The sequence below is a fragment of the Amblyomma americanum genome, chromosome 1, assembly GCF_052857255.1.
Source record: "Amblyomma americanum isolate KBUSLIRL-KWMA chromosome 1, ASM5285725v1, whole genome shotgun sequence".
Classification (NCBI taxonomy): Eukaryota; Metazoa; Arthropoda; class Arachnida; order Ixodida; family Ixodidae; genus Amblyomma; species Amblyomma americanum.
Window position 1 is genome coordinate 315,641,810 of NC_135497.1, and position 23,052 is coordinate 315,664,861.

Genomic DNA, 23,052 nt, shown 5'->3' on the forward strand with positions numbered 1-23,052 from the left:
TCAAGGATCAACAAGTTCTTTATTAAATGATTTTTGATGAAACAGGTATACAAGGAATCACAGGCACAGTGAAAGTGAAAGGGACACATCTCAGTCCCAACTCAAGTAGTCCCTGAGACAACATGAAACTTGGCGAATGTAGTGCAGTCTGAATCCTGAACCTGCAGAATAGCTGGTCACTACTTCTCACATGCCAAGGTGATTTTTTGGTTCCTTGCACCTGGCAAGAGATGGCTGGGGTGGCTGAATCCCTGTAACGAAATTAGAAGCACCGAACTAAAGGTAAGAACTTAAATCAGTTGGTGCAGTATCAGCAGGTTTTAAGAGAAGAAAAGATTTACCTTTAATAACAACCCCATTACATAATAAAAAAATGTTACACAGAATACTACCTCCAGGTCAATTACTGAACCCTTTCAGATGTTATATACACAGTCGTCCACAAAGCAAACAAACAGCTTGGCAGTACATTCGCTAGTCATGTGGACAGATTTCGCCAATATGTAGAAATGGCAAGGAGCATATTCAATGAACACATTGAATGAAAGACTGAGGACACAATCACTCTTAAAAGAGAAAAATTGTCAATGATAAAAAGAAAAATGGATCAAACATAACTCGTCCTCAAACTAAGGCCACATCAATGGTGAAAAGCAAAGTGCAAAATACTGTCACACGACAAATTTAACAGTGCATTCACGATGTATCCATGCAAGCTTGGTTACATGTTGGAGACCTTTCACTTATACTAGAAAATAGAATTCTGCAGTGTTGAAGCCATACCTGGACTATAAAACATGCCTTAACATAGAGATCTGCATTAATTCTGAACATCCAAGTTTTTTAACATCCGCAAAAGCCTCGGTACTTGGTATTTTCGTTCAAAAAATGAAAGGTACAAGACACAGCAATACATACACATCACCTATCATTACATTTCATTTCACGTTTCTATTGTACCACAGTACCCTTATTAGCAACTATATGATGTTTTAAAATAGAATTTGGCACAATACATATGACCAGCACAAGTGGACAAGATGTGCTATTGATGCACTGCTGTTTTCTTGCAGACAAAAGTTGCTTCCAGCACCTTGCTTGATATCCTTGAGGCTTGAGCTAAGTCATGCAGCACTACAGTTGAGCCTAATAATATGCATGACTGCTATGCGTCATTCGTTCATTACATCCGATGTTCAAGAAGACTAGACCCAACACAATGGACTGCAGTATGGCGCACTGAGGAAGTTGATATCGGCACGGAAATGTTTTGGCACTAGTTGGCACATCTTTGCATCTGCACCATTTTCAGTCTCGAAGCAATGGTGTTGACGCACGCTTATGTCACCAGCCCAAGTCACTAGCGAAGGTGTGGCTGGCTTGATGGGCAAAACGTTAGCCTGCTGACTGCATGGTGCAGCAAGGGCAACACGCACCAAGGTAGCCCCCATTGAGAGAAGACAGGAAAAAGCATGACACATCTGAGATAAATGCAGAGGCCAAAATGGGTATTTCTGCCCGCCAGACCCCTTGGCATGACACTGTTTACGCACAGGGAGTGGTCCATCGTCATGATGTTGCAGTCAGCTACCTCGCGCCTGCTAGCGTGGCATCACAGGTGGCAAGCAGGCACAAGGTGACAAACTTTGATGTCATGACAACTGATCGGAGCTACTGGTTGGAGAGCCTGCTTGGAGGCGTGCTTGCTTCTTTGTCCAAGTTTTGCAAGTAGCAGCGTGCACTGCAAGTAGCAGCGTGCACAGCAATCAACAAGCCGTCGTTGCCATGATGTATGTACAAAGGGTTGCTTTTAATTATGGCACAGGTCGTCAGCCAGCAGTGAAACTTTAGTAACTTTGTGTCTGCGGCCCTTGGTATTTGTAACGACACTCCCTTTGCCCGGCAGTATCTGGCAACAATCTTTCAGAGAAGCGAATGCCGGCGACCAATTTTCGAGCTCAGAAAATGTTCTGTACCACCGAAATAGAAGGCAAGGGCACGTGGAGAGTTTTGAAACAGATGAAGTGCAAAAGAAAGTGCCTTAGTGGAATGCAATTGCCACCATGGCATATGGCAAAAACTGATGGCTGTGTGGCACAATTATCTACCTTACGCACGCGCAAGCTTTTTTTAGCTTGCAACGTTTAATCTTGCTCTGCAAGAATCAGTGGTCCATACAAGTGATAACGTATGCTCCAGTGCAAGAAGTCGGTAAGACCTCTTTATGACCTGCTATAAAGAAGTTTGGCCCTAAAGCACAAGATTATTTGAAGCTGTCAACAGAATTGGAAGGTGTCAACATCTGAGGTGAACCTAGCTCTGGGAATTTCTGAACTGGCACCATGGCTCATGATGCTGATTCAGAAATGGACTCAAACTCTGCAATTTTACCTTGGATCCTGAACCCGAAAATTAAAAAGCTGGTTAATCAGTTATCTTTCAATTGCAATCTATTATGGACAATGCTCAGAAGAGCAAGGTTCGGGGCTAGTTGGTAATGCATTTAAAAGGAAGAAGCAGCGTGATGAAACACAGACACACAAAGAAACGACACACATGAGCGCTGACTCACAACTGAAAATTTATTCTGGTGGAAAGACGTTTAAATAGAAAACATGAGAGGGTGGGTAACAGGGCTGCTGCAGCGATAACCAGCAATCAGTGTGGTCGCATTACAAGATGGAAAAAAAAAACGGAACAAAAGAAAGTTATAAGCGATAAAAATACAGTGTAAAAGGCCACGAAAAGGTGGTCAGGTAGGTAACATTAACAAAAAACAGTGAAAAATTACCCAAAAGGGTGGGGAATGTGTTAGAACCATGAAGGACACAGAGGAGGTTATACAAGTGAATGCATAAAAATATGAAGAAAGTAATCGCTTTAAAAACGTACCCAAAAAAGGGGAACTAAAAATGTTAAAATCTTGTAAGATGCTGCGGAGGATAAAACAAGATAAACGCAGTGCCAGTGAGAGATCAGTGAATTATTCAGCTGTGCGTGGCACACAAGAAACCTTAGGTGTTGGTCAAGTCACCCAGAAATTCCATCTCTTTTTTTGACAAAGAGAGGGATGGAGTGCTCAGGCATTGCTCACTGGCGTAATGAATTTTGAGGGCTTCGTCGATTTTCCTCGTCAACCTATCCCGTCCTTGGCCGATAGTGGTGCAGCGATTAAAGTCCGGGATGCAGATTCGTTCTGGGCTGTTTTCCCCCGATTTTACACTTACTACAGTGCTTAGCCAGGTGCCTAGAAATGGCTGTACTATTAACACTGTTTTGATGTTCTTGGAGTCAGATATTGATACACCTTCTAGGATGTTGTCTTCACGACTCCCAACAAGCTTTCCGCTCTCTGTTCCAAAGTGCATAACCTTCTGGAACCCCGAGGGTGTAGGGTGACACACTCTATGTCCCCTGTGAATCAGGAATAATTTACTCTGTGCCAGTGTCATGCGGGAAGAGGTATATCGGTCAAATGGGAAGGTGTATCAATATCAAATTCCAAGGACGTCAAAACAATGCTAAAAGTATAGCCATTTATGGGCACCTGGCTAAGCACTGTAAGAAGCGCAAAATAGGGGAAAACAACCCTGAACGAATCTGCACCCCTGACTTTAATCGCTGCACCACTATCAGCAGAGGACGAGATAGGTTGACGAGGAAAATTGTCGAAGCCCTCAAAATCCATCGCACCAGTGAACAATGCGTGAGCACTCCTACCCTCTCTTGTAAAAAAAAACAAAAAAAAACAGCTGGATTTTCTGGGTGACTTGACCAACACCTAAGTTTTCTTGTGTAATTCACTGATCCCTTGCTGGTACTGCCTTTATCTTGTTTTATCCTCCGCAGCATCTTACAAGATTTTAAGGCTTCTAGTCCCCCTTTTTTGGGCATGTTTTTAAATGTTTTACTATCTTCATGTTTTTATGTATTCACTTGTGTAATCTCCTCTCTGTCCTTTATGGTTTTAATGCGTTCCCCGCCTTTTTTTTCCAGTTTTTTGATAATGTCAGCTACTTGACTATCTTTTCACGGACCTTTACACAAGTCTCTTTATCGCCTATAAGTTTCTTTTGTTCAGTTTTTTTCTTCTGCCATCTTGTGACGTGACCACACTTATTGCTGCTTATCACTGCAGCAGCCCTGTTACCCACCCTCTCATGTTTTTTATTTAAAAGTCTCCACCAGAATAAAATTTCAGTTGTTAGTCAGCGCTCGTGTGCGCCGTTTCTTTGTGTGTCCATGTTTCATCGCACTGTTTCTCCCTTTTATATGGATAATGATCTGCCTCCCATACAGATCCACCTGTTAGCACATGTCCCATCCACTCGCTTATCTGTGCTGGGCTAAATTCCACCATAAATATGCCAAAAATTGAACACTAGTCAACTTAATTCACTGCTTAGGCTTGATCACCATAAGTACCTTCAATGCCTATTGCCATATTTACTCGAATTTAGGCCGACCCCGATTCTAAGCCGACCCTCTAAAGTCCGAAGCCAACAACAACAACAAAAATATTACCTCGAATGCAGGCCAAACAAAAAAAGTGAGGACAGCGTTCACAAAATGCAAACAGCATTTATTGAATCTGAATGTGCAGAGCTCATTCAACATCAACGTCGCTGCTAGACTCGTCGCTGTGTTCCCTGTCACTGTCACCTTCAAACAGTGCACTATCTTCGGTACCGTCAAGCGCATTATATGGTGTACTTTTTAAAGGCGCACACGATCAATGTACCTGGGATGTCTTCCCACGCTGCAGCTACCCAGCCCGCCAGCTGCGATAGCGAATCACGTTTGATGCGGCCCGTTGCCATTAGCATGTGGTCTTCGTCAGTTAACCAGTCCGTGTAATATTTCCGTGTAATATTTTCGCTTGGGCGAGTGCAGCCTTCACGTTGTCGGTCAAGTGCCCACGGTAAAGCCTGAACTCCATGTACGCGAAAACTCATGCGAACGCGACGGCGGCAAGCGACGAGTGACCCCGTCGCGCGAAGCATTTTTGCCGTGTCGCTTGTCTCGTCGCTTGGACCTGCGGTAACAGAAAATTTCGCTCGTCACCCGGAAGTCCTCCACGCGATTGGCCAATCAGAGCCCCACAAAGCAGTTTCCGGTTTGTTCATGGTTTGTCACAGCTTCTCGTCCAAGATCCGAAATTCCCTCAACCACCGTGGCCTCAACAAGCGAGTCGTCTTGGTCGTCACCACCGTCAAGAAAATATTTGCTTTGTTGTACCTGTGAGGCAGACCCGCATCATTAAAATAATGAGAACAATCTACTTGTCCGTTACGGAGGGCTAAAAACATTTCGAGCGGGCTATACGAGCGGGCGCACTGCAGGGAGAGATGAGTGTCGAGCCGCGGGTACCGGCGCTCGATCCACCGAGCCGCTGCACTCCAACTGCATATACGTGTAGAAACACTCGCGGCGCGCATTCTCACTTGTATATTATAGTTTACTCACAAGTAGATTGCGGTGACAATTTATGGGAGTGTTTTTACTAAGCCGGAATGCACAGGCACCGAACGAAAGCACACCTCCCCCGTGAATCCGTGATCTGACTTCGTCTCCGCAACTACGTTATCTCCACTGCCACTACACCACTGCCGTAGAGGAAACGTTTCTTTTGCCCTGACTATAAGGCACATCCACAAAATTTTAAGAGAGAGAACAGGTTACGGGCGTGTTTACTAAGCTGGAGTGTGCAAAGCACGGGGTCCGCTGTGTATGTCGTGGGCGCGTGTCGCCTGCCGCCTTCGCTTGCATGGAGGTTGCCCACAAGCGACGGAGCGAGCGTTGCCGTGCTGCCTCATCGCGTCGCTCGCTCTTTCGTGCACATGGAGCCCACTCTTAAGAGTCGGCGACAAGGAGCGAGTTCTTTGTCAAAAGGGCTCCTGGACGCCGTCGCCACACAATCTTAACCCACTCTTCCACCATCGCACCCGTCATCCACCCGTTCTCATTTGCCCGCAAAATGACATTTCTTGGGAAACTTTCTCGAGCAGGCAGTGTCTTCCTTTTAAATATCATATTAGGAGGGATTTATGTCCATCAGCTGTGCAGCACAGCATCACAGTTGTGCGCTGCTTCTCGTAGGCTGCAGAGCGCACTTTCATCTCCTTTTTTTTCATCTCCACTTTCACCCTTTTCATTCACAGTGCACGCCACTGGCATATCAAAATACAGAGCCGTCTGGTCGGCGCTGCCGATTTGCCCAAGGCTGTAGCCTGCCGCTTCTCTCTTTTGCAGCACGTAGCGCTGAAAAGCTGGCAGTTTTTCTTCGAGATCGCTTGGCAGCTTTTGGGTGATTGAAGTGCGACGTCAGAGGCTGAAGCCGAAGCACTTCATGAATTTCTGAAGCAAGCCCCGGCTGGCTTTGAAATCCTTTGGTGTTTGGCCTCGCTCCCTTGAAAGTTCCCTAGCTTTCGCTTGGAGCACTTCTGTTGTCACTGGAAGAACAGCTGCTCTCTGCGTCCGAACAAAGTCGGCCAAAACTGTCTCCACTTTGTGGGGACGGCCTTTCTTTGGTCCACTAAATGCCATCCTCACTGCGGCACACGCAAAAAGCTGCTGTTGTTGTCCCCTCCAACGACGGCCGTTTTTTTCGTCGAGACCGAAGTCCCGCCCGGCTTGAAGGTTCGACGATGCCTCTGCGGCTATCACAACTTTTCGCTTCAAAGCGGCACTGTAGTGGCATCTCCTGCTTGGTGCCATCGCGACAACAGCACGCCGTACACCGATACGGCCGACTACGGAGATAGAAGGCTTTTAGGAGGCGCAACTCCATACCCTGCAGCCCGGGCGGGCAAACAGAAAGCGTCACAGTGGAGGAGAGGGAGGGAGGTCGGCTTCCGTGGCACGCGGTAGATGGTGCTCCTGCGTGGTGGCCGCCTGGGCAGCGCGAGGCACTGCGGTGCATGGTGCAATGCGGTGCATGGTGTGGGGACCTGCCCTGCAGCCCGTGTTTGCTTTCCCGCGAGGCAATGTGCAGCAGCAGTCTCACCCCGAGGATGAACGCATTCACTTGTCAGTTGCATTAACTGGCAAGAGAGGGCGCCAGCGTTGCTGTGCGGGAGACTGCTGAAGCCCGCGCGCAGGAGATGGGGCTCTTCGGCTGGGATCGTCGGCGCAAGTCGCGCCGACGTGTCGCTCGCGGCTCCCCTCTTCGCCGGCGGGGCGAGGAAGCAACAGGGAGACCTGCTCCCGTATATCGTCCCGTCCGGCCTTCGGAGTATATATCCCTTGCCCTAGCGCGGGCGAACATTCGCTCGGAACCTTGCTGGTGAGTCGGACGACCTCGATTCATTAGTGTACCTTGTTGCCAGCTGGCGTTATTGTTGCTGTAGCAATAAATGCCTGTTTGTGTCAGCCAATGTGTCGTTCCTTTGTTCCCTCAGAGCAAGGCCCGCCGTGGTTGGCGTGCGCTCGGTAGCGTACGCGATCATGGGGTGGGGTCCGGGCGGCTTGGAACCGTGTCAGCCGCGATTGAGTGCGAAGAACGTGTATATATCTCCCCAAGTCAACCCCACAGCGGTGCATGGCGTGGTTTCGGGACGGCGGGGCAAAAGAAAGTAGCGTGAGAACACTTTTGCGCGGTGTTACAGGGAACCCCCCCCCCCGTTTGTGGTCTGGGGCCGCTGATGGGGTATCAAGAATGTTACCATTCCAGCCGGTCTGCAGGGAGAACGGCGGCTAAGGGCGTAGACGTCGTGTTTCTTTTCTAGTTTTGGCTATGTTTGCCAGCCCACGGACAGGATCACACTTTTTTTTTTCATAAACATTGTACCATTCCCTGTTCATCCCTTGCGGCCAGAGGGACCTTGAAGCAAGTTTCCAAACGCTGTACTTTCCCTGCAAGGTGCGTCGAATCCCACTAGGGACAAGCCCAGCTGGTTCCTTATCTCCCCTGCCCCTTTAGCTGCAAGAGCGCCACAACGCTATCGCCGCTAATTGGGCTCTGGACGCACCAACATGGCTTCGTGTCACAGCGCGGCCTCTTTCATCTTGTCGTGGAGAGGTTCATGGCAGCTATAGTCAAGCCTGAGAAGTCAGGCTCTTTAATTTGGGCATTCGGTTCAAAATGGGTCCCCCGCTCAGACTGCATTGAGAACAGCGAGAAAGACAGCCCTGCCTGTGCGCAGTGACGGTTGTAAAATGCCCTCCCCTCCCTGCAGAGGAGCTTCGACAAATCTCTTAGCAGCGTCGGACACACACTGCTGGTGGAAGACAAGAACCCCCCACCCCCCCCCCCCCCCCCCCAAAAAAAGAAAGAAAGCAATACTCTGTAACACGTAACACCCTCGAAACAGTAGGTGCGGTACCGTTCTCTAGTCTCCGGAAGCTGTGTGGCCGGCGCGGTAGAGTGCTCGCGCTCGAGACCTGGTTAATCTCCGTGGACCAGATACTTCTTACTGCCTCGCTATAGCATACGATGGGACGTAAGTGCTTTGTTCCGAATTGCAATAGCGGATACAAGTCCTGCAAAGAAAGCGTCATCTCCTTCAAGGCTCCCAGTGACCAGCAGCGATTGGAAACATGGGCTAGGGCGATTCCAAGAAAGGATCAGTAGCTGACTACGTCTGCGAGAAGCACTTCACAAGTGATATGATCAAGCGTAGCAAGTATTACGCAGAGCTTGGAGGTGTAGTCATTCTAGACCAGCCAAAGAAACCGGTACTACATCCTGAAGCGGTTCCATGCATTTTTCCTGGATGTCCTCCCTACCTGTCGTCTGCAAGAAAAAAATGGAAGCCACCGAAATCCCGCCAAGATACCGAGTCCCGAGGAGAGAACAAAGCGGGCGAAAAAGGAAGTGTTGGATGATCAGCCCTGGGATATTGCCAATGCTTTCAACTTTGACGATTCAGAGACAGAGCATCAGGTATCGTCTTTCATGAGTGGTTCTTCCGAGCATGCGACAATTCCTCTCTCTCGGCATGCAAATCCTGAATCTTCTGCAAATGTGAGCGCCAATCAAGCAAGTCAACTAAACGCCCGAAGTACCATAATTCCAGGTCAAGCATGCAACGCTTTAGTTCCAGCTCTCACGGACGTGAAATCTGAGACAGAAGCACAAATATGCAGTTCATCAACGGTGACATGGTCGGTGAGCAAACTTCTGAAAAATACGCAAATTACATTGCCTGGCCCAGTGTGGTATCGCCACGATATCAGCATGGAGGGAATTGAAATTGTTTGTTTTGTCCAACTGAAGAAGATGCCAACAACACCAGACTTCATGAACAAAAGTCTTGAACTAGTTGCGTGCCCAGCAGGCATGAAGGTGAGCCACTGTGTCCTTGAGCGCGAAGTGAGCTGCACTGTTATCCCAGTTGATGCCAAAATGGAGAATGTAGGTGGCGTGGGTGCACTAGACATCTCAAGCATGGTGGAAACATTTAACCAAAAGCGGGAATGTCGAGGTGACCCCGCGAAGCAAAATTTTCCTGGAATTCTACTGGAATGCGCCTTTGTAGACAAGACTGGATTCTGGAGGCACAATAGGTGCCCCCTCCTTCTCAGTGATGCAGAAGTTCAGTGTTCATCATGCCATACGTTATGAAACACGCTACGAGTCCACAAGGGGCGAAAAGAAAGATGAGTGCAACAGTCACACGTAAGACTTCTGCTGAGTCAGTTGAAAAAAGAAAAATTAGAGACACTACGTAAACAACGCACTGCCTGCTACCGCTCGAAGATGAGGCTGCAAAAAAGGAAGGAAGCGCTCGAGACTGAACTACTTAAGTGCAAAGGGCACGTCAAAACACTAACCGAAAATGAAATTGGAGACCTGGCACAGAAGGCGAACCTTCCTGAAAAGCATCGCATGCTCCTGACGGAGTACGTAGAAGCTGCAAAGGCCGCGTCAAAACACGGTAGGCGCTAAAGTGACAACTGGCTACTACTGTGCCTTCTACATATCCGTACTCCATCGGGCTACAGATTTCTTCAGGAGAACAACATACTGCCTTTGCCCTGTGTTAGAACCATAAGAAAATACATTGTTATGGTAGGAATGAAGTGCAGGTTTGATACTAATTTTTTTGAGGCACTCAAGAAAAAAATGGAAGTAAAATCAGAATTTCAAAGACATGGAATGCTCCTCTTTGATGAAATACAGGCCAAAGAAAGAAAATGTGTCAATTTCACAACGCTGACGTACACTGGCCTCGGTGATCACGGAGAAGGCTGTAGAGAGAGCTCTGCGCTGGCGAATCATGGACTTGTTTTCATGTTTTGCCCGTTTGGGAAAAACTATGCGCAGCCAGTGGGCATGTTTGCCTCAAAAAGAGCCACGAAAGGCACAGTTCTGACCCAGCTGGTTATCCAAGAGGATGGTGCCATTGTCGATGGTATTGTGACAGAGCGAGCACCAGTAGGAAAACGTGGACCCAGCTAGGCTCAGACGGAAAACTTGAGGCTCCTAAGCGTTTCTTTGAGCATCCCTTAAATGAGCAGAGAAAAGTCTACGTGTTTTCTGACGTACCGCACATTTTCAAGTGGGTCAGAAGCAGGCTGCTGAAGCAGCGACTCTTGAAAGTTAATGGAGAGTGGGTATACTGGACTTATTACACGGCAATATACAAGGAAGAAAGCAAAAACGCTGGTGGTCTCAAGGTGTGCCCTAAGATAATAAACCATCATATATACCCATCACACATGAATTTGATGCGTGTAACACTTGCAACGCAAGTCTTCAGCCAATCTATGGAATTAGCAATCGAATATTACAGCAAATTGAAAGTGCTGAATGCCGTTAAAGCTGTGCTGGAACCATCGCCTTCACAGAGAGAATGAACGACTTGCTTGATGCCATAAATAGGCGTCATCCAGGTGAAGGAGTGCGCAATGGAAATCGCAACCTCTCTATTACGGAAAGCCTGCAATGGCTGAACGCGCGGGAAAGTGACCTCCGAAGTGGACTGATAACAAAAGATATGTTCCTCCCCCAGTCAACTGCTGAAGGCCTGCGAGTTACGATGTTGACAACATTAGACCTGGCACAATATTTGCTCAGTGAATGCAGGTTCAGATACGTCCTCACTGCGAAGTTATATCAAGATCCACTCAAACGATTCTTCGGGAAAACTCGTCAAGCTGCAGGTGAGAACGACCATCCTGATATGCCTACATTTTTTCAACTGTACCGGATGCTAAGCTTGTATAGCTTGCTGAAGCCACCTAAGTTCGGGAACTGCGAAGCCTGAGAAGAAGGACCGGTACTGAATCTTTCTGCTTTCGGGAAATTTTTAAGAACGATTCGGAACGATCACCACTTGATGAGCTATAAGAGAAGTTGGACGGCATCATTGAAACCGAAGGATGGGAGTGCTATGAGGTGTTTCGCAGCGACAACAACGATGCGAACGTCGTGAACGCAGTTTTATATTAAGTGATAGGGTTCCTGACTAGGAAACTAACAAAAATGTTTTCCTGCTCAAAATGTAGAGCGTTTCTTTCTGTTGCAGTGCCAACATTGAAAGAAGACTCGTGCACCCTAACACCAAACTGTTTAACCTTCTTTGCTGCGCAGAAGACTTTTTTCGAAGAATATCGATGACTGCGATGTGCTTTGGCGCACCATCGACCATGTTCTGGACACCTTTCATGCAGCGTTCCCTTGCCATGAACATAAAAATGACGCTACTGCGAAGACTCTGCACTATTACGTCGCAATGTGTATGAGGCAACGTTGCAATGGGGAAACACTGGACACTGAGAAAACAACAAAAGAAAAGAAAATGTCATGAATTTGTAAGGACCGAGACCGTGTGAAACATCAAGCATTTTGTGTGAGTTGTGCTACACAATAAATTCAAGAAGCTCCCAGTAACAGGCGTCTGCGCACCACCAAAGCGCAGCATAGAAACGGCGACTGCAGTCTTAACTATTTGTGGAAGACTTATGGAAAGCGGCATAGGAACAAAACTTTGATAGAAATGATTGTCACAGTATTAGCTGACGCCCTCAATGTACATATGTAAATACATTTGTATACAATGCAATGCTTTTCACAAACATTTCATGTGGTGTGTCCCCCTCGGAGGCAATGTGAATAAATGCTATGCCTTCGTATATTGTTCATTTGTCCTACCTTGTGTGTAGATTTCACAATTTGCTGAATTGAAAGCAACAAATCAAAGAAATTGGCATGAAGCCATAAGAAGTTATAAAGTGTAATGATGGACTACTTGCACCTTAAAATGGGATTTGAGAACAGCCAGGTGCTGAATTTTTTTTTATTGATTTAATCGGGCTGAACAGGACACATTAATCAGCAGGCTATGGGTGTACGTGTTGCCTTAATTATGACCGATGCTGTCTCCGGGAGCATACGCTCACCTCTTCATCTTTTACTTCTTCAGAGCAAACTTCTTAGAACGCATGTCTCTCGTGGTCCCTACATCCCTCAAGGTAAGTGCACAAAGCTAAAATCATTCATGTGCTCTATTTGTCCCTTCACGACTGTCAAGCAAGAGGGTAGCCATCGCGTGGCACTCCCCACCATTATGTGGAAGAGCGCCGAGCCGCAGGCCCTTCAACGGTTGGCATTCGAACGTAGATTGCATCCCGTACTATAAACCCACGTGTTACTACATGGTAGGTCAGGGCAGCATGATTATTGCGAAGAAAATGATAACCGCGCAAATGCTCTCCAGCGGAAGAGCGGAAATGCTAGCGGCGGTGGGAGCGGCCGTCGTCGCCGGGAACCTGACGAGGGCGACATCGGGCGGAGGCCGAAAGAAGCATGCAGCACCTTTGACTCTTCCCGGTCGCGGGAGAGAGGAGAGTTTCGCCTCCTAAATGCTTCTATCTCTGTGCGGCCGACACGACACAGGTCAAAATGGCGACCTCGCTTATGTACGGTTGGCTACTGGCACGGCTAGTAGCGGCTGCGATACCGACTTTTCTAGATGGCGCTAGCTATGCACCATACTAAGCAGTTTCAATAAAAAACTGGCGTGTTTTTTAAAATCCTCGAATCTAAGCCGACCCTAAAGTTTGGAATACGATTATTTGAAAAAAACTATCGGCTTAGATTCGAATAAATACGGTGTCATGATTGGAGATATATCAACTCCTTCAACCACTCAACTACCCAAGGCAAAGCAAGACTGACCTTGAAAGCCAACTTTTAGGATTCTACACTCAAGAAAACTTTGCAATTATCAATCTTAGCACACAAAATTTTAATTTAAACATATGATGAGAGAGTAAACAGTGTAAATCTTAGCACACAAAATTTTAATTTAAAAGATATGATGAGAGAGTAAACAGCGTAAAATAAAATAAGAATAGTGACATTATTCTAGTTAAGTGAAGTGCCAAGTGGTATGTGCCCCGTGCCGGAGTCCATTCCTGGCCGGACACATAGGGCTCCATGGCAAAAAAAAAAAACCTAATTTTTATGCAAATCAGCTCAATGTGCCACCAGTCAGCCGGGCCACATGTTAGTGTTGAGGCAAGCTGGAAAGCCGCTTTTTACTTTTTTATTTCCACTGGCTTCATTAGCCTGCTGTCCTTGTGATTGCATCATTACATGTTTGTTGCTTTGAGTTGCGCGCGCGCCGTGATGCCATCTGTCGAGAAACTACAAAAGAAAATGCGGCGGCAGGATTAAGGGGAGAGAGCGTGCGTGCGCGCGTGTGTGTGTGTGAGAGGGGGGGGGGGGGGCCGTTACGTAGACTTAATAGCATATGGAGTCAACTTTCTCTTTGGCCAGCATTGGTTACGAGCTGGACAGTTGAACTTTATGCGGAAAAGTTCGTCCAGTCCGCAACGAAATTTTTTGCTTGGGTCTTTTTTTTGCTGTGGTCGGTTAATTCAATATTTTCCCCGGTCCCAATGACTTCGAATTAAACATGTTTTACTGTATATTATTCCTACCGACATCCATAAACACAATACCACAAGAAACAAAGAGTGTGGCTCCTAAAGCACCATTCCACAGAGAATGCTTAAATCCGCGATTGTTCGCAGACACACAGGAAACTAGGGGCCTTAGTCACGGTGCTCATTTTCTTCTGCCACAGGACATGAGAAATGCACAACTTTTGGGAACCTCGAGGTAGTATACGAAGAGTAGCCAAAACAAGCAGGTGCAGGATGAGCAAAAGTGTCAGTTGTTAGGTAGTATGGCCAACGTTTTACATCGATAAGGGCTTTTAACTTACAAGCATTGGGGCAATAAACAGGATGTTAGGGAATGGTTGAGGCACACAAACTGTAAGCTGGTGCACACAAACCAAGGTAAGAACTGCGTCCTCATAATGTTATGGGTGGGATCTGCAGCCTCATATGCATCATCACACCCATTACGACCAGCGATACCGTATTTACTTACATAATTTGTGCGCCCCTAATTTACTACCCAGGTTTATATAAGAAAAGCTTCACTAGTACATTTTGCGCTCCCTGCTGCACAAGCACAACAGCATCTATACGGGTGTGCACAAGGAGGGGGGAGATCGGTTCAGTCGCATCGGCGCATGCGGCTGCAAAAGCTGAGTGAGTAGTATAAAAAAAAAAGCTGGTAATTTGTTTGTAAATTAGTTCTGGTAAAGAAAAGCCAATAGTGTCATTTACCTGGCTCACTCGTGCCGGCGGTCGCTTTCCCATACAAACAGTTGCAGGAACTAAACTTCCGGTAACCAATGAAGCATGCATCGTGCCAGAATCCGGAACTACCGAACCGTTGGTTGTTCTGTTTGCCGCTACTCAGCCGGGACGCATATGAGGGTGCACTTTAATTGGGCTTGTATCTCCATTTGCCTCTAATTGCTGGCTCTGTGACTGTATCCTCCAGCGTTTACTGTTTTGAGCTGTGCACGCACAGTCATGCCATCATGTGGGGACCTACACAACCTGGGTCTGGGGTGGGGGAGAGTATGCTTTGACTTATATTTGGAGTAGACTTTTTTTTGGCCAGCAGTGTTGCGAGTTGAGGGGCTGATTTATATGTGGCAATATACCATATACATTGTGCATTATGACTTTATGATAGAGTATTTTAGGACGTGTTCACGAAACCTCCGCGTAATTTGCGTACCCCCTTTTGACGACTTAATTTTAGGAAAAAAAGGGCACAAATTACGCGAGTAAATGTGGGATATGTGGAGAAATACAAGTTTTCTTTGCTGGCCATGTGCGCATTGATAAGGTTTTGAGATGCCCATGCTAACAAAAAAAGTAGAGGCCTCTTTGTGTTTGCACTTGTCCCATGATGAATTTCTCATCATGCCTCACTGCTGCCAAGCAGATTGATTGTTGCTTTGTTGCAGGTCACACTGAGCATAACTGTACAGGAATATAATGCATTCCATTCTAGAATCTCGCAGTATTATCCTTTATGACTAATGTCCCTTAAAAGCTCAAGCAAATGCAAGCCTAAACCATTGTACAAAAACTATGCTTGACTGATACTTAGAACACAACAAACACAAGGAATGGCAGACAAATGAACAGTGCAACACACAACTTGACAGATCTCATGTTACCCAAGTTATTAGACATCTATATGAAGGCAGGAACATGAACAAACACTAAAATGACACAACCTGGCGCATTACCTGCTGTAACGACAGTTTGGATGATTGTTTGAAACTGCATTCCATACGTGTGAACCGCAGCTGCTGGTAATATGCAGTTCTCACATGGCCTGCTTTTCTACTTGCTCAACTGCTGCCGGCATCATGGGAATCAACCATAACTTCATTTTAATATAAATTATTGTGTTGGTGGCAAAACTGGCAACAGGATCAGACTTTACGGTATCCAGAGGCTGGCTGAAGCATCTTGCAACTTGAGCACCAGACCGGAGCATAGCAGTTTGAAGACGTTATAAAACATGCTCTACACTTAATTGCTATGAAGGAAGCAGGACCTTCAGATCCCCAAGCGATCTGGCGAGTCCGAGATTGGGAGTGAAAATGCTTAACCCCTCTCACACCCCAGGTAACGCTTAAACAATCACATTACACACCCACAACCGTCCTGGCGAGATTTTTTACTTTGCCTAAAAAATGCGTACCTCACATAAGCATGCTTATCTTGCTACGATTGGCCGTGGCGCCATCAACAATCGCAAAATCGTCGGATCACATTGTGATTGAGCAAACAAATTTAGAAGCAAATGATTCTGAATACCTGTGACATGAACTGCTGATCATGCGATTTGTTGATGATGGATGCATGGGGGGTGGGGGTGGGGGGTTGGGGGAGCGGGTGGATGTACAATATGAAATTTCAACTCTCACAAAAATGTGTCAACCGTTTTCTTTCCCAGTGTAATGAACCTTTCCCCAAAATTGAGGTCATGTTTTCTGCGAAAAAAGTGGGTTCATTATGTGGGTAAATACGGTATCAATGCCCATGCTTAACGTGCAGTGGCAAGGGTGCATATACTAAATGTGCCAATTTTATGGTATTTCCCCCATTATACAAAACACAAACTGTGTGATAGATTAGCACAGCACATGTAAGTTTTATAATCAGGATTCCAATGTATATGACTAAAGTGCAGCAATGCTTCTTAGTAAGTGCATGCTAAATGTCATATCTATTCATTAAAATGTCCACACAATAGCCAAAAATGTCTTGCAAAGCACTCTATGACCCTGTGGGTACAAGCCATAAACACAAATTCTTACATTCTACATTACAGAAAACTAATTTTCTAACCAAATCACTGCAAATCACAAAAACTTACATTGTGCACCAATTATCCAGCTTGCTCACACTGGTGATCGCATTCTTTGACGGGCCGTAGACAGCGCGAGAGCAAACTTCCGGTAACCTCCCTTCACACCAGAATCCGAAACTACAGGGCTGCTGGCAATTCAGTTTTCCGCAAATCAACCAGCCACATGCAAGTATGGAAGGCAGGATGGGGAGCTGTTTCATCACATTTGATCTCCATTTGCCTCGGACTGCAGGCGTTTCGACTGCATCATTACGCGTCTCTTGCTTTACGCTGCGCGCATGCTGTGATTCAGTCTCGAGGAGGAAGAAAGGGGGGGGGGGGGGGGTCTACAGACTTCTATGCTGCAATATATAGCACTGGAAAAATGGGTGAAAAAAGTAACCTACCCTTTCAGATAAGAGGACAAGATGTGACTGGTACAGACAGGTGGAGTCACATGATGCACAGCCCAAGAATACAAACTCATTTGGTTTGTCGAGTGAACACACATATTAGTGCCCCTGACACAGTTTCTAAGGATGACGACTAAACCCTGCTAAATGTTGGATAACAAATATAGCTGCCCAAAGTATGGCAAAAGGCACACAATTTTGCTCCAAACTGCACCCATTTCTATGTACTGCTATGGTGTCATTTCCAGTGAAATTAGTATACCACTGCAGAGACAGCGACAGTAAGCTGGAAGGATTTTATCAGCGTCACAAATGGGCAGAGAGGCAGAGAAAACTGGCCAAGCCTGCTGCACCACAAGTGAAAAAGACGAAAAGGCCGCACTCTGGTGAGGCCCTGAGAAAAAAGTGGCAATTTTTGAGCTGCTGGATAATTAGCAAGATGTTTCTATTTACAAATAAAAAAAAATCAATGAGGGAGTTTGAGCACATCCTGTCTTTTCACAATGATGACAATATAATGACAGAGCCCAACCAGAAGGCTATGCAAAGATGCTTTAATGTATAACCTCCTTTTCATCCTCACCTTTTCGAGACATTAGCACCTCAACTTTTCTTATCCTTGCTTCGATCCGGGAGAGCTCATCCATAATTTTATCATTACTCGAAGTCATCATCAACTCTTGGAGCAGCTCTTTCCTGCAAGGACCAAGCAATGTTAATTATGACCCTGTACTTATGTTGTAAACATACAAGCATCGGGAATCCAACACAAGATTAATTCACTTCAAATATCCTACAGGCTCTACTGTGGCAGAAAATAAAGACGATTGCCCTTGTAATACATCTGCTTCCAGAAAGTTCAGTTTCTCCAGACCCTATGCACTGCTCATGCCATGAGAAGAACACCTTACATGAGGTGCTCCATGAGAAGGACACCTTACATGAGGCCACTTTTATTCCCTGAGGTATAATTTGTGACGATTTCATAAGATTGGAACTGGAGTAGCATGTCAGGTCAACAACCAGGCAGACCTCTCCTGTTTCATTAAAAACTCTCTCCTCCTCCTCATAACATTGGAAGGCAAGTTTTAAGTGGTACCCATTGTGATCCAGGGTATCCACCTGCTTAGCTTAGGTTGGCTATGTTAGCTAAACTGATTGCATAGGCTGATGGTTCTGCATACTCAAGCCAACATGACTAAAATGGTTATAGTAGACTATACTCATTAATTCAAACTTCAAGGGACCAGAGATTTTCGTCAATTATCAGAAATGCACCTTAATATGACCCAAGACTAGTGCTGTGCATTATGGACATCTATACATAAAAATAGCAAATCATATCTCTTTCATCATCCAAGTGCGGTTAAATTCTATAGCACAAGATAAAATATCAGTGAAAGGCATTGATGTCTTCACTCGACCACAATTCTCCGACTGTTTGTATGGCTGAAAAAAAGTGATCAATAATGCATTTGTTTCCCAAGAGCAGTAAAGCCACATTAATTGGGACCTCAAAAGACTGGAAAAAAGGTCCAAATTATTCGAAGCTCTGACAGTCGAATGACTACAAAAAAACTTTCAAGGAGGAGGAGGAGGAGGATTAACTACTTTCGTCGACAAAAGTAGCAAATGGTGTGGGGTTATGGCCCCATCAAGTGGCCATGAGCCTGTGGCGTTCGGCAACTTCTAGGGCTCTTGTCACAACCCGGATCTGTGTGTACGAGTCGGAACTGAGCAATGCGGCCTCCCACTGGTCTGGATTCGAAAGCTGCAAACCCCGAGAAGGGGAGTCATGAGGGCAAGCCCAGAGTATGTGGCATAAAGTGGCATGTTGACCACATAGTTTACAGGAGGGAGAGTAGACCTTTCAAAAACAGTTTAGCAGAGCAGCAAGTTGAACTGATTAAAAGATAAGCAATGGTCATCTGCGGCAATGCCGATTTTTCGCAACTACGCTGTGGTGTACTGTTTGCCCACTGTCATGAATATCAAAGGAGAACTGCTACAAAATCTACAAAATAGTAAGGCCTTCTGCGGCCTCCTTCACAGGAGCGATGCTGTAGCAGTGAAGCCACAACAGAGCAAGCAGCTCGTGATGACTGCGCATTTTTGGCACATGACCACGCAGAGGGAAGAGAGGGGAAAGCACATTTGTGCCGGAACAGTGCAAAGCCTAAAAAGAAAAACGAAAGATACCAGCGACGCCCAAATCAGTGTCTCATCTGGTGCACAGCTGACCTTGGCTCCCTGCTGCGCGGCCGATAGCAAATATCGTCGACGGCTGGTAGACAAGGCTTAGTCAGGCCATGTTACGGTCCTTTGTACAGAGGCGATCACACTTGTCTAGAGTGCCCGACAGGTGCCATCCGGGGGAAATGAAGCGGAATTCTAAAGCAGGTACTGACTTTCACTGATAATGGCTGCGCTGGAGAGCAGCAGAATAGACACGTGAACCGCACAGGCAGCAGCGCCTTACCGCTAGCAAAGCAGCTGCAAAAAGATCTCACTTCATTTGCTCCGCAGCACACCGCCCGAGCGCTCTAGACAAGTGTGATCGACTCTGTACGCAGCATCAAGGGACATTTCTGCTTTTACGGTCCCTAGTTGGGTCCAATAATGTAACATGGCCATTCCGGAATGCTGTTGGGCACAGCCCGACAAGCTTTTCCACGCTCGGAATTGTGCACGTTTTCCTTACAATGCATGATGCACCATCTGTTAAACCACACGCTGTCCAAATATCGTCTGAAGACTTCGGCACATAAGAAGATATCAAAAATAAACATTCCATAAACAAAATTGGCAAAACAGCTCCGAACTGGAACAGCCGCAAAGTGGATAAAAATTTCAGGCCACAACGCGTTAATGATATGAAATTACATGTAAATGCGTCAACTTCTGGCAGTTCATTTTTTCAGATGTGTAACAGTGCTAAATTTCATACATCACTCTAGTATTTCAATAACACAAGTTCTTTAGGATGTTCACAACTAGCTTACAAAGGCACTGTTTTGCAACACAAAGCATGCAAAGCCCAAACCACTCAGTCATGCACTGCTTTGTATAACACAAAACGTTTGGCACATTTAACACAGAACATGTACTTTCATCTGCTTAAACATTTCTGTCCACATTAGTTATCAAATCAGTTAAAAGACAAATAAGGGTTGTCTTAAGCTGCGATTTCTAACACTAAACTCACAAGGCGAACTACATGCCTGGGAGAAGGCCCTCAGTGAAAATTGAAGGCAGTAATCACCTTTGTGCATGCAGCCTGGCCAGATCTTCCTCCAGGGATTGTAAATCCTCTGTGTCACTATCGTCGGACACACACTGAGGAAGAAAAAATATTCCAACTCAAAACCTAAGGCACTGTTCGAGAGATTTTCAGGCCATTTTTACTGCTTCAAGCACGCTGAAATGCAGCAACTGTTTTAATTTTAGTCACCAAGGTGTCAATAAATTTAACTCCTATGAAGCCCCTATCAGAATCGGAAATCCAATTTATTATTCACCAGTAAAGTTGTACTTACAGTTGCTCTTTGCATGCATACAGAGCAAATGAGGTTACCTACCTGCCAGTATTCACTTGCTGGGTCAAAGGAGTTCAAGACTCTAGTGACCTCCTGTCTCAGCCTCTGAGATGGATGTTCGAATAAGTTCAGCAAGTCAATGACACTGGAACAATCACCCGAAAAAGAAAAGAGGAACGTATCTTGAGACTTCAATTCACGTATCACACACACATAAACAATGCAGTGCAGGTTACAACCATATGGTTCATGCTCATGTTTTGTGCTACCAATGCAGTCAGCCTGATGCCTATGAAATACAGTAGACTCCCTTTAAGAGGAACTTGAAGGGACTGGAATCTGCTTGTCTTGCCAGAAGTTCAACTTAACAGAAATGCCCCTAAAAAAAGATATGTGAGCATGCTAGGTGTGTCCATTTATATGTTACATGAAAAAAGTAAACAAAATTGTCTTTTTCAGATAGATGGTAATTGTTAACACAGCATTTATTGCAGTATACAATAAGACAGAGTATGAAACAAGCTCACATTATCCTACGTGAAAATGGCATTGGTCTAGTTTTCTTTTTCCATTATCTTTCTTTTTTTCTCACTATGTCCCACAATGGCTGCTATTGGTATGAGTTTTTCTTTTCTGCCTATGGCTTATGGGGGCTTAAATGTCCCAAAGCGAATACGGCTATGAGGGACGCCGTAGTGAAGGGCTCCGGAAATTTCAACCACCTGGGTTTTTTAATGTGCACTGATATTGCACAATACATGAGCCTAAAACATTTCGCCTCCATCGAAATGTGACCACAGCGGCCGGGATCGAACCTGCGTCTTTCGGGTCAGCAGCTGAGCACACCATAACTACTGAGCCATCGCGGTGGCTCGTTATTTAACGCAATAGTGTTAAAAGCCTCATTGTCCAGAAAATCAGGTGTCGGCACCAGCGTAGGTGTTGTGAGAGAAAAATCACGAGCATGACTCTGGCAGGTGGTGCCCAGGGAGCAACCTAGGAGGCAGGTGGGCCACCTCTACTTGGCAGGTGGCATGGCAGCTGGCACCTAATGATTGGTCGCTTGGGAATGTCAACCTGGGCTCCACAAGGCACACCACTAGGAGCACCTGCCAATGCAGGGCAGGAGCATATCGCTTAACTGCTGCGCCAGGAGGCATATGAAGACTCCCAGGGATCTATGAATGTAGAGTAGAGAAGTGACATTCTACATATATGGGTATTAACCCACTACACTATCACGCATACCATTAAAGGTGCACTAAAGAGGAATCTGAACTTGTCTTTTTACCACAGGAACTCGATCTACACGTTCCGAGCATTCCTAGAAACTTTAAATTATTGTCCTGTGCAGCCAATTTCCCTAATTTAAATCGAGTTAAACGTCCCGGGTCCCATCTTTTTTTTTTTTAACTCAACGCTGAAGGTAAGAGGAGTCAGCCAACGAGTGGAGTGCCTTCCAGGCAGTCCCGTGGCGGCTTCTCTTTCGTTTTTTTTTGTTTTTTTTAATGCTTCTGTGAATAACTAGTTTCAGTCGCAGACAACACAGCTGCAAATTACGCCCACGGAAATAAAAATACGCGTGGACTCTTTGATTTACGTATCACTCCGCCTGTGGCAGAGCAGCAAGCCGCCACGGGGCTGGCTGAAAGACACTCCACGCGTTGGCTGACTCCTCCTACCTTCAACGTTGAGTTTAAAAAAAAAAAAAAAAGACAGGAGCCGGGACGATTTAAATTATGGAAACCGGCCGTACAGGAAAATTATTCGAAGTTTCTAAGAATGCTGGGAACATGTAGATCGATTTCTCGCAGTAGAAAGACGAGTTCAGATTTGTCTTTAGTGCACCTTTAAGGCGCAGCTTAAGTGTCCTCTCATTTTTGCTTTTCATCCTCCTCCAACCACTTTGAAGGTGCCCTACAGGGTACCCTTGAGTCCAACTTGCTCCTTCTGCTGCATAACTATTACCAAAGCCACCAACAAGCACACCACGTGCCTTTCCATACACAGCAGGCAATGCATGCGGTGGCACTATCTGGTCATCTGTGCACTACAATAATGCGTTGAAAATAAGTTGACAAAGAGAGTTTAAATGAGTTGATAATAATGAATTTAAAATGCGGCACCGGAATTTTAAAGCGCCAAGTAAACGAGTGAATGCACTTTGCGCACACGCGCCTTTTGGCCTGTGGAAGGCAACGTGTGGCAAGTGACACGAGCATGAAGCAGACACTTGAACATGTCAGTCCTCTGCGCCAGCGTAGGCACTAGAGTGCCCTACCTTCTCCATACCGGCAAGAAAGGCACTCCGCCAAGATGGCTTCCCCGCAGTTTTGCGTGAAGCTGTGCAGCAGCCATCTTGTGGGAGTGCACTTTATCAGGTAAATGCGTTTTGTATGTATATTTTTTTCTCCTCTTG

General features: G+C 45.9%; 1 protein-coding gene across 4 annotated transcripts in view; it reads right to left on the minus strand.

The window, feature by feature from the left end:
• The window catches only part of LOC144115378 (uncharacterized), a 96,022-nt gene continuing 72,970 nt past the window's right edge, over positions 1 to 23,052 (minus strand). For 2 of the 4 annotated variants that reach the window (XM_077649744.1, XM_077649746.1), the window contains 4 exons: positions 20,676 to 20,778; positions 20,360 to 20,433; positions 17,681 to 17,793; positions 1 to 251 (listed from right to left, as the gene is read on the minus strand). In XM_077649744.1, the coding sequence (XP_077505870.1) occupies positions 187 to 251; positions 17,681 to 17,793; positions 20,360 to 20,433; positions 20,676 to 20,778 (355 nt within the window). In that variant the 3' untranslated portion in view covers positions 1 to 186. Of the gene's footprint in view, positions 1,742 to 17,680; positions 17,794 to 20,359; positions 20,434 to 20,675; positions 20,779 to 23,052 lie in introns of all 4 variants that reach the window. The other 2 variants (XM_077649743.1, XM_077649745.1) reach the window with 2 other exon arrangements.